At 35.2% G+C, this 10,295-nt stretch overlaps 3 protein-coding genes and 1 non-coding gene across 5 annotated transcripts; 3 read left to right on the top strand and 1 right to left on the bottom strand.

Annotated features, from left to right (window-relative positions):
- The first annotated feature begins 1,021 nt into the window (after window positions 1-1,021).
- Window positions 1,022-4,924, top strand: LOC126674176 (thiosulfate/3-mercaptopyruvate sulfurtransferase 1, mitochondrial). The gene is made up of 13 exons (XM_050368583.2): window positions 1,022-1,119; window positions 1,201-1,308; window positions 1,593-1,781; window positions 2,104-2,163; window positions 2,362-2,424; window positions 3,035-3,159; window positions 3,268-3,430; window positions 3,517-3,576; window positions 3,670-3,728; window positions 3,872-3,953; window positions 4,081-4,144; window positions 4,273-4,340; window positions 4,675-4,924. The coding sequence occupies exons 2-13, from the start codon at window positions 1,207-1,209 to the stop codon at window positions 4,768-4,770; spliced, it is 1,131 nt and encodes a 376-aa protein (XP_050224540.1). The 5' UTR covers window positions 1,022-1,119; window positions 1,201-1,206; the 3' UTR covers window positions 4,771-4,924.
- An 839-nt stretch (window positions 4,925-5,763) lies between these two features.
- LOC126671654 (patellin-4-like) lies at window positions 5,764-7,721 on the top strand. Its single transcript, XM_050365439.1, has 3 exons — window positions 5,764-6,865; window positions 6,945-7,211; window positions 7,289-7,721. Exons 1-3 carry the CDS (start codon window positions 5,837-5,839, stop codon window positions 7,556-7,558), a joined length of 1,566 nt encoding a protein of 521 aa, XP_050221396.1. The 5' UTR covers window positions 5,764-5,836; the 3' UTR covers window positions 7,559-7,721.
- A 49-nt stretch (window positions 7,722-7,770) lies between these two features.
- Window positions 7,771-7,843, top strand: TRNAR-CCG (transfer RNA arginine (anticodon CCG)). The gene has a single exon. It is a non-coding gene; the product is annotated as a tRNA-Arg (tRNA).
- Window positions 7,844-8,001: 158 nt separating this feature from the next.
- On the bottom strand, window positions 8,002-9,948 carry LOC126671328 (uncharacterized). 2 transcript variants are annotated; one of them, XM_050365090.2, is made up of 6 exons: window positions 9,705-9,946; window positions 9,557-9,620; window positions 9,267-9,459; window positions 8,849-8,922; window positions 8,375-8,530; window positions 8,002-8,211 (listed from the first exon to the last, which is right to left on the bottom strand). In XM_050365090.2, the coding sequence occupies exons 1-6, from the start codon at window positions 9,889-9,891 to the stop codon at window positions 8,088-8,090; spliced, it is 798 nt and encodes a 265-aa protein (XP_050221047.1). In that variant the 5' UTR covers window positions 9,892-9,946; the 3' UTR covers window positions 8,002-8,087. The 2 variants fall into 2 exon arrangements, with proteins under 2 accessions (XP_050221047.1, XP_050221048.1); XM_050365091.2 differs by lacking the exon at window positions 8,375-8,530 and having other exon boundaries at window positions 9,705-9,948.
- Window positions 9,949-10,295: the final 347 nt, after the last annotated feature.

Below are 10,295 nucleotides of genomic sequence, written 5' to 3'. Positions count from 1 at the left end.
CAGGACATGTTCCTCGGAGGAGTTAACACCTCAGCTACAGATATAGAATGGAAGATGTCAGAAATAATAAAAAAAATTACAAATATGACGCAGAAGGCGTAAGCGTAGGTCAGGCAAGTCCTTAATAAGCTTAGAAATGTTGATGCAACAGGTATCGATGAATTGAAGTATTTAAAGTCGGTTATCAAAGAAACAATGAGATCACACCCTGCCGGTCCACTGCTAGCCCCTAAACAAAGTAGCGAGCAATGCAAGGTCAATGGATGCAACATACCTGACAATACCCGAGAGTGATCGGGAATGCGTAAGCAATTGGAAGGGATCCCAAATTCCCAATTACTGGAATGAAGCTGAATTTTTTTGGCCAGAGATATATTTGGGGAGTGGTATGATTATGCTACGGAAAGGAGAATGAAAATGTAGACATGACAGAGGACTTAGTTACTATTGCTAGAAGAAAAAAATGATCCCCACCTCATTTCTATTCCTTATCATAAGCAGGGACGAACCTAAAAAGAGCGTATGATAAAATATATTAATATGTGATTATAAGTATAACTTTTATACCTTAAAATTTATTGTTTGCTCAACTTAAATTTTTAGAACAATCCTGCCCACCTTATAAACGATTTCTAAGTCTGCCACTAATCATAAGTGTGTTGCTGAATCAGTAAAACCCCCAAGAATGAAATTATTTCTTCAATGTCTTTCAACAAATTATACTATATCTCCAAAATGAATTAAACTGAGCTTTATTCTACTAATTTGTGTAAGTTGGAAGTTGAGCATCAATTAAGCTAAGATCATAATAAACAAATTGTGAATTTAATACATCCAAGTAGATGAAAACAATAGAAATTCAGAATAATGAGACATACAATATGCTATAGGAATCTTGAACTCAACACTTTCTGTTTTGTTTTATATTCTAACGTAAAACAGACATTAAATTAGTAATTATGTCATAAAAAGAAAAACAGGCCATAGAAATTACCCAAACTTAAAAATAACATCTTTATCACCACTTACGCTAAGCTGCACTTTAAAAGCGCCAATAAACTCAATTATTATTACCTGGGACTGGGTAGTAATACTGTATACTGTGCACCCATCACTCAGGTTAGTGAATACTTTTTGGCTTCATTCGTTTGAAAAATGTTAGACGTCCTAATTTACATTTAAATTTGTATGGTCTCTAAGTAAAAAATGGCAGCCACCGCTTTCACCAGGACCCTACTCAGCCACCGCCTGATTCGCTCCTCCCACCTCCTCTCTTCCAAAACCCAGCTCATCCCATCTCTTTTCACCGTAAGTTCACTCTATATCACTCATAATCTTATCTGGGTTTTTATAAAGTTTAGACTTTTTTTTGTATACATAATTGTTTTCAATTTGTGGGTGTTGATTTTCTGATTAGTGGGTACTTAAAAGTTTTGATCTTTTTTTAAGTTGTTTTCAAGGTTGAATTGAATTACTTGTGCTGAATTTGTTAGTTGACTGCGTATTTTTGCTCCTTTGAAGTTAGTTTTCGGGTTATTGGTTGTTTGTGGGCATTATCAAGATATTCATTGTTTGTAATTGATGTTATGCAGAAGAGACTATTTCATATTGGAGCTAGCTCTGTGTATTTGTCACATAAGGCATCTGGCTCGGTTCCTCGTGTTATGGCTTCCTCGGTGGCTGGGCAAAAAGCTAAGTTTTCTACAGAATCATTGCCTGCCAATGAACCTGTTGTGTCTGTTGATTGGCTCCATGCAAATCTTAAGGAGCCTGATTTGAAGGTATTTGCATTTTCATTTATCCATTCATGTTCTGTTTTGAAATTGTGGAATCATTTCGTACTTTGGTGGTTATGCTTTGGTATAACTATCAAGATCATGTTGTTGTGTGGAGCTAATGTTATTGAAAAATGATTTTTGAACTGGATAAACTACATTCAATAGGAGAAGCTCTACAAGCTTTTGTAAGCTATGGTCATTATCTGCAAGTGTGTGACATTCTGTAAATTGCATGTTAAATTATTTTATCAGCTGTCTTTATTGCTTATGTTGCAGCCATTCACATCCTGAACATATTTGTCACAGTTTAGTTTATTTCGTACAGGTGTTGGATGCCTCCTGGTACTTGCCAGATGAACAGAGGAATCCAATTCAAGAGTATCAGGTTGACTACATTTTAAATTTGAATTGGATATGATCTGATTTTATATTACTATGTAAATTACTCATGAATACTTGGTTTTTATACAGAATTTTACAATTTTGCTTTAAGTCCTTTGTTTGATGCTCACTTGTTGTCATGGAGTCCACTTCAGAAAGCATCCCGGATTGATTATTGTCTAATGTATTCTCTGCTTATCAGGTTGCTCACATTCCTGGTGCTCTTTATTTTGATATAGATGGGATAGCAAATCGAACTACCAATGTAAGATTTCTCTTTTTAGTGATATATGTAACCACATGAGTGTATGCAATTGATTAGCAGGAGTAAGTCTGTGTTATGGCATGCTCTTATGTGTATTCATAGTCTCATGCTTCTCCTCCTTCATTCTCTGTCTAATATGGGTATCTATCCGATTATGATCTCTTATTTTAATCTACCTCGCCATACTTCTGAATAACATTACTGAGCGACTCAGACGTTTTGCGCATATTTAATGTTTGTAGAGGAAAGGGCCATTTTGCAATCAAGGCCTTTAATTTGTTTGCTTTGTGTAATTACTGAAAACATTGTGAAAATTCTCTATTTAAGCATGACTGAAACACGACTTCGGAGTTCTGACTATCAAAAGCATGTTGCTCAAGCATCACAATTATAGTAATTCTCTGAACGAGACATGAAGATTAGCATAATTCATCTATAAATATGAAAATAATAATATTAATATCTATCTAGTTGTAATTTTAAATGCTTAAAAAATAATATAGGAATGAAGGAAATTTCTGACCAAGTTTAATCAAATTAAGATTCTAGATACAGTATCTCTTACTTGCAATTTGTTTATCTGATTGTGAAAATAATGAGTTTGTATTAGTTGCCACACATGTTACCATCGGAAGAAGCCTTTGCAGCTGCTGTTTCCGCCCTTGGAATTGAGAATAACGATGGCTTGGTTGTTTATGATGGGAAAGGCATTTTTAGTGCTGCTCGTGTCTGGTGGTGAGATAAATAAAAAATATGTCAAACTTCTATCAATTCCATACATGTTGTGTTATAACTTATAGGAAGTGACTAAATTCTTTTGCTTTCTCTCATTCGAATGAGAAGGATGTTTCGAGCCTTTGGCCACGACAAAATCTGGGTATTGGATGGAGGCTTGCCAAGATGGCGTGCATCAGGATATGATGTTGAATCTAGTGCCTCTGGTGATGCCATCTTGAAAGCCAGCGCCGCCAGTGAGGCAATAGAGAAAGTATATCAGGGCCAGACTGTAAGTTCTTAAACTGCAATCTTTTAAGTTGACTTACAATTTTTCATTTTGATTATATTTGAATCTCATGTATGTCTCCACTGCAGGTTGGACCAGTCACATTTCAGACAAAGTTTCAGCCACATCTTGTTTGGTCTCTTGATCAGGTTTAGTTCCATTAATTGCTATCTTATAATCTTTTTCATACTTCAATTGGATTATCTTTTCTAGATGTGGGTTTACTTTGAGACATTTTTCAGGTTAGGAAAAACATAGAGGACAAATCTCACCAACTCATAGATGCCCGTTCAAAACCGAGGTATGTATTTCTAATAACTTGCTCAGTTGTTGTGATAGTGTCTCTTACGTTTTTTTCAGTTTTGTAAAACTAAATGGTTACTCAATATCGTTTATAGAAATGGTTTACTTGGATTTGTTGAAGAACAATAACTTCTCTTGCAGGTTTGATGGAGCTGTACCTGAACCTCGGAAGGGAGTGAGAAGCGGCCATGTACCTGGCAGCACGTGCATTCCTTTTCCCCAGGTAAGATAGTAACTTATATTTTTTTGACTATAATTGCATTGTTACGAGGATATGATCTTCTTACAGGCTCTATTTTTCATCTTCTGTTTCATCATCCATGTGTTGCTGTTTGACTGTTTCTTTGTAGATGTTAGATGCTTCCCAAACACTCTTACCAGCTGATGAGCTTAAAAAACGATTTGATCAAGCAGGTGTGGATTGATTATATTAGAACTTGTTTTATAGATAATCATTTAAACAGTTTAGTGTTTAAAAATGTATCCTTAGCCTCAAGTTGGCTTATCTATGATTTTTTTTCTCTTACATATTTATTATACAGGCATCTCTCTGGAAAGCCCTGTTGGTGCTACATGTGGAACTGGCGTAACTGCTTGCATTCTTGCTTTGGTATTTATTGTACTTCTGCTACGTACTTTCATTACAAGTCGGTTTTTGGGCTTAATATGACCGAATTTAGAGCCAGAGAATGTGCATTCACACCCACAAACACATACATAAACAAAAAAATTAGTGAGAAATGGTAGTCATTTTACTCGTTATGGTGGATGAATGTGTATATTTAACTAAGTTTAGAATGTTCTAACCAAGAGTCTTGTCTAAACTTCAAGAATTGCTCCACAAAGAAACTTAGAACACTTGAATCTTATTCTGCTCTAATCCAAAGATTCATTCTATATAGAATAATAGTGAAAGTGGCCGCTCTTATATTGTTGTGTTTCAGGGTATGTATCGACTCGGAAAGCACGATCTCCCAGTCTACGATGGATCTTGGACTGAATGGGGAGCTCATCCTGATACGCCTGTTGAAACTTCGTAAATCCAGAGTCCTGGCAGCAATAGGCAACACATATGGTTGTGCTGTTTAATTCTCAGATTTTGACGAAAACTGTATCTAAAACAATCGAATAACAAGAGTGCCATTGTTTTCACTTTCGAGTTGCACTTAATGTCTAATGTGAGAAATTTTACGATCTGAACCTTTGTATCAGAGTACATTATGTTCCGAATATTTAAATATAAAAAGGTCAGAACTTGAGAAAGAGTTATCTAGTACTAGAACTTAAGGTCGTATCGTGTTTTTTTGTAGGGTGATTCTATTCCAGAGCAACAATTGATAGTGACAAAGTAAAAATATAAAAGATTAATAATAAATGAGGATAAAAGAAAAAAAAAACTAATCAAAATTATAATAAACATAAAGTATTGATTATAATGAGCCGTTTAAAAACAAAAATTATGATTAGCAGCATCTTAAAAACTGAATCCCTGGTGGCTGAACCGTTGTGACTATATGATCATGGTTCAATCAATTCAATTATTAATTCAACCTGTTAAATAAAAAATAAATACATTTATATAATATAGAGTAATATGTTTACATGTTTTTTTATAAGTAAATTTACATATTCAAAATATAAAAACATATATAAAATTATAACTAGTAATTAATTATACTCTAACTAGTAAATAAAGAACGGAATAATTTTTATGATTTAAAAGGCTCTAACAGTTTTTTAGTTTTTAGTTTTTTAGGGGAGCATGTGTTTTTTTGGTTTGCTCCTATCACACCTTAACATCCAAGAGCTAGCAATGTTTGCGTATAGTGTTTGGCATAGAAACAAATACAAGATGAATGAAGACTGCTAATTTTAGACAGTTTTTGTATCAGTTACAAGTAGTTAAAATTAAATTTCTTTTTTTGTCAAGTTTGAAAGCTTCTTCCTCTTCTTACCACCCAAATATGTTGGAGAAAAACATGGGACATTAGAGGCCAATATTTCTTATAGTCCACTTCAAACCATATTCTCCCTTCACATCTTCTTCACAACCCTCAACCATTTCATAATTCTCACTACCCCAATTACCAATCATTCTTCATTATCATGGCAACCGAAGTGAGTTCTGAAGATCCGAAAATGGAACCAAATTCCGAACACATCATTGCTCCACTTCAAGAACCTGAAGCTGAAAATGTGACAGCTCAAGAAATTGCTCAAGAAAATAAGGAAATTGACGAAGAAGATAATATTGTATCATCGTCACCGAAACCTGAGACGAATCTGATCTCTGATCTTAAAGAAAGTGAGAAGCAGGCATTGTCTGAATTCAAGTCCAAGATTGATGAAGCTATTCTGCTTAACAAACTCTTCCAGGAGACAAAAGAGAAAGAAAAGGAAGTTGTAATAACATCACCAAAAGATGGAGAAGAGAAAGATCAGAAAGAAAAACCCGCGATTGTCGACGAAGAGAAGGTCGAAAAATCGGAGGCAGAGGTGGAAAATGAAGTCGTGGATGCAATTCAAGAAGTGACAAAGGAAGAAGAACATGTAGCCAAGCTCGACGCGGCTACGGAGGAGAAGGCTAATCCTGAAAAAGCTGAGCCTGTGATTCATGTAGACCAAGACATTGCACTGTGGGGCGTTCCATTACTAGCCAGCAAAGGTGATAACAGAACTGATGTCGTGCTACTCAAGATACTCAGGGCTAGAGAGTTCAGGGTTAACGATGCTTATGAGATGTTGAGAAATATTCTGAAATGGCGAAAGGAGAATAAAATTGATTCGATTTTGGATGAAGAAATTGATGTTGATCTTACTTTATTCGCCTACGTTGAAGGAAATGATCGGAGCGGACATCCGGTTTGTTACAATAATTTCGTGGTGCTCGGAAATGAGGAAATGATCAATGGCAAAACATTTGAAGAGAAGCGTGAGAAGTACATCAGAGGAAGGATTCAGCTGATGGAGAAAGCCATTCAGAAGCTTGATTTTACGGCTGACGGCGTATGCACATTGCTCCAAATCAACGATCTCAAGAACACTCCGTTACCTACACGAAAAGATATCCGTAGCGCCTCCAAGAAAGCTGTCGAGCTATTCCAGGATAACTATCCTGAATTCGTCGTTAAAAACGTACGCATTTTCACAGTTTTCTTTCCATTCTGACATTTATGTATATTGTTAATGCGACTGTAATGGCTTTATTGTACAGATCTTTATCAATGTTCCGTTCTGGTACTACGCATATAGCGCACTCTTCGCGCCTTCCTTATCTCAAAGAACCAGGAACAAATTCGTGTACGCCCGCTCAACCAGAGTGCTGGACACCTTGCTGAAGTACATTGCTCCGTCGCAGATTCCCATTCAATACGGAGGACTGAAACGCGACAAGGATTCAGATTTCTCAGTTTCAGACGAAGCAAACGAAGTTTTTATCAAATCTGGAGCACAAGAAATCATAGAAATCCCTGCACCTCAGGTACATTCTCTCAATTTTTAATGATCCATTAAACTATATCATATGCTTGATGTGCAAGTTATGTTTTGGATGACCAGGTGGGGAATGCAATAATGTGGGATGTGATGGTATCTGGTTGGGAAGTAGACTACAAGGAGGAGTTCGTACCGGCCGACGAGAGTTCGTATACTATAATTGTTCAGAAGAGTCGGAGGATTAGTCTGCAGGATGGGACAATTCGGAACGCGTTCACTAACAAAGAACCTGGAAAGATTGTGATAAGTATTGAGAATGGAGCATTCAAAAAGAAGAGGGTTCTGTATCGGTACAAGATTAAGACTACTCCTGCATCATCATCATCATCTTGAAGATGCCACTAGTCTATGTTATTTTGTTGATTGTTGGCTTGTTGTTTAGGCAAATAATAGAGGGATGAGGAAAAGGCTTGTGTTTTCATTACTGTTTACGTTTATTTTATGTTTTTTCGTATTGTAATAATTTTGCATTAATATATTGGTTTGGTTTTTTTCACTCTTTACAATAGATCTTGTACCAATATAATTGACTATTGTTCAACAAAGATCGCGTGGCCTAATGGATAAGGCGCTCGCCTCCGGAGCGGGAGATTGTGGGTTCGAGTCCCATCGCGATCGTTTCATTTTTTTGAAATTTGACCATCATTTTTTATTTTTGTTGTCTGTCTAATAGAAATTTGATTTGACTGATTGCGTATTATGGAAATTTGCTAATTTGGTGGACTGAAGAAACAGAACAGCAACTAAAAAGAAAGATATTTAGCTGAATGAAATAATTAAAATAAAAGGGCAATAAACTAAAAATTACTATTATACAACAATTCCGAAGAACCAATATTGTTTATCATTCTCTCGAGTGTTTTCATCTTTTAAATAAAAATACTAGTACTGGCGCCACTGGTCTGTTTAACATCTGGAACTTGCAACAGACCCAATCATCTACTGGTAACCCTGAAGAAAAACTTTCCACCTTCTCCAATTCATCCCTGGATAATACAACCAAACATGCCAGTTAAGTTATAGTCGTAAGACTCGTAACATTGCAGAAACATTAAATAACACAAATGTAAGAGTATCCATAAACTAAAAAAATATCCCTTAAATGATAAATTGCAAGGTATGGGATTTGATCAGCCAAAAAATATAGACCTTCCACCAGGATGCCCCACATAGACAACTAAACTGATGAGCCCTCCTGGCAATAACACCCTCTTTGCAGCCTCTAATGCTAAAAATGTTGTTTCCGGCACCGTTGTTATAGCTTTGTCACCTCCCGGAAGGTAGCCCAAGTTGAAAGCAACCAGTCTTTAAAAAGTTAAAACAGTCCTTTAGTCTCTAAAGGTTGAGAAGTGCAGTAAAATTGAGCTACATTTTTAGTAGATGACTATCCTGACCAGGTTAATAGCATTATAAAAAAGAAAGGATGTATAAGAGAGGTTTAGCAAGAAAGCAGAAAACAAGAAGAATAGAGGTTTGAGATGAGCAAATTTACGACTATTATTTGAGAATCGACAATGTCAATCATAACTTAAGTCTTTCAAAATGCATTCAATTTATCATGAAAAGTAAAAAGAAGGGCAAAGTGAAGCAAGAAAAGAATCCAAACTTGAGCACAGCAAGTACCTTACACGGCTATCATCCGGAAGTATTTCTTCCATTCTGCTGTGACATATGGAGAAAAGCTTGACAAGATCTTTCTGCACAAGATTTGAAATTCATCAAACACTAATAATGACAACTAATCAAAAGGAATAAAATTATTTGCATACTAAGTAAGTTATGCTTCACGAAAACTTCTCTAGTCTTACATTTTGGTTTCTTTTATTTCAAGAATCGCTTCTTAAACTCGTAAACTCTATATTTATAACAATTCTTATAAAAGCTTACATTTTCCGTTTCAGTATTTTCCGTATTCATGCTACATAGATACTACACAGTATTTTCCGTATTCATGCTAATGATGGGAAATTCAGCCATAAATTCATAAATTACATGCACACAAAAAGAAATACAGGATGTAATCAATAAAAATAAACAAAACCTCCTCAGAAGTGACATTTTCATTGAGCAAAGTCGCGGTGTTATCTAAAGCATCCGTTTGCATATCCATTGCATAAACGCGGCCATTTCCGGAACCATCCGCCACCAATTTAAGCATAGCTAAAGTGTCATACCCATTACCACAAGTTGCATCTATCACTGTATCCCCTTTCTGTATAACACTCTTCCATACCCTAAATCAATTACACAAAATCAAATACTAATACAAAAAATTTAAATTTAAAATTAAAATTGACACAAAAGGATTAAACGGAAGCTAAATGTACCTACAGATGAGCCGCTTCAGTTGCTTTCTTCTTTCCCATTACATAACCTACCAAATTATCCTCCAATCCTGTAATTTTTTTAAATGATTATATATCAAAGTATTTACATAAGTTAAATTAATTTAACTGAATCCAATTATAACAGAAATTACCTGAAAATGGAGAGTTAATTACAACATTAGACGACGAGGATGACGTAGTTGCAGAGAATGTTTGACGAGTCTTCGAATTGGAAGAGAAACAAATGGTGAGATTCTGAGAGTTGGTAGTTAGGGTTTTGTAAATTTTCGTAAAGCAATTTGGTTTTGGAATAACACTACTGCTTCTTAGCGCTAACATTTCTTTTCTCCGTTCAGTTTTCCGTTCACTTTCTACCCTGTTTTTTATTTATCCAAATATCTTCGTCCCTGCGTGGTACATTCCGGCGATGGTAATTGGGCTGAGATTCTGAGCCCATGTTGTAGTCCAATCCAGCTGGGGGATTCACCATTCTAATACAAATTTAAAAATAATAAATTTTTTAAAGTGAAGATATTATTATTATTTTTTGCAAGTTTTGTATCAGTAAAATCATAATTTATATTGTTATATTAAAGTTATATTCTAGTTTATAAAATAAACAAAATTTATTAGTATTATTTTGAGCTATTGCACGGTACAATAATTCTGTCTAAATAAGAATCATCCACCAATGTAAAGACAAAATACATTCCAGATTTGTTAATTTTTAGAATAAGAAAATT

Source organism: Mercurialis annua, linkage group LG3, assembly GCF_937616625.2.
Source record: "Mercurialis annua linkage group LG3, ddMerAnnu1.2, whole genome shotgun sequence".
Lineage (NCBI taxonomy): Eukaryota > Viridiplantae > Streptophyta > Magnoliopsida > Malpighiales > Euphorbiaceae > Mercurialis > Mercurialis annua.
This window is presented reverse-complemented; position numbering and strand designations above follow the sequence as displayed.

What these genes read in the sequence shown, in the direction of transcription:
- LOC126674176 (XM_050368583.2), top strand. Translation starts at nt 1,207, where the DNA reads ATGGCAGCCACCGCTTTCACCAGGACCCTACTCAGCCACCGCCTGATT. An exon ending in TTAAGGAGCCTGATTTGAAG is followed by an intron (nt 1,782 to 2,103) that starts GTATTTGCATTT and finishes TATTTCGTACAG; the next exon opens with GTGTTGGATGCCTCCTGGTA. An exon ending in ATCCAATTCAAGAGTATCAG is followed by an intron (nt 2,164 to 2,361) that starts GTTGACTACATT and finishes TCTGCTTATCAG; the next exon opens with GTTGCTCACATTCCTGGTGC.
- LOC126671654 (XM_050365439.1), top strand. Translation starts at nt 5,837, where the DNA reads ATGGCAACCGAAGTGAGTTCTGAAGATCCGAAAATGGAACCAAATTCC. An exon ending in CTGAATTCGTCGTTAAAAAC is followed by an intron (nt 6,866 to 6,944) that starts GTACGCATTTTC and finishes TTTATTGTACAG; the next exon opens with ATCTTTATCAATGTTCCGTT. An exon ending in TAGAAATCCCTGCACCTCAG is followed by an intron (nt 7,212 to 7,288) that starts GTACATTCTCTC and finishes TTGGATGACCAG; the next exon opens with GTGGGGAATGCAATAATGTG.
- LOC126671328 (XM_050365090.2), bottom strand. Translation starts at nt 9,891, where the DNA reads ATGTTAGCGCTAAGAAGCAGTAGTGTTATTCCAAAACCAAATTGCTTT. An exon ending in AATTAACTCTCCATTTTCAG is followed by an intron (nt 9,621 to 9,704) that starts GTAATTTCTGTT and finishes AAAAAATTACAG; the next exon opens with GATTGGAGGATAATTTGGTA. An exon ending in GTGGGGCATCCTGGTGGAAG is followed by an intron (nt 8,212 to 8,374) that starts GTCTATATTTTT and finishes TGTATTATCCAG; the next exon opens with GGATGAATTGGAGAAGGTGG.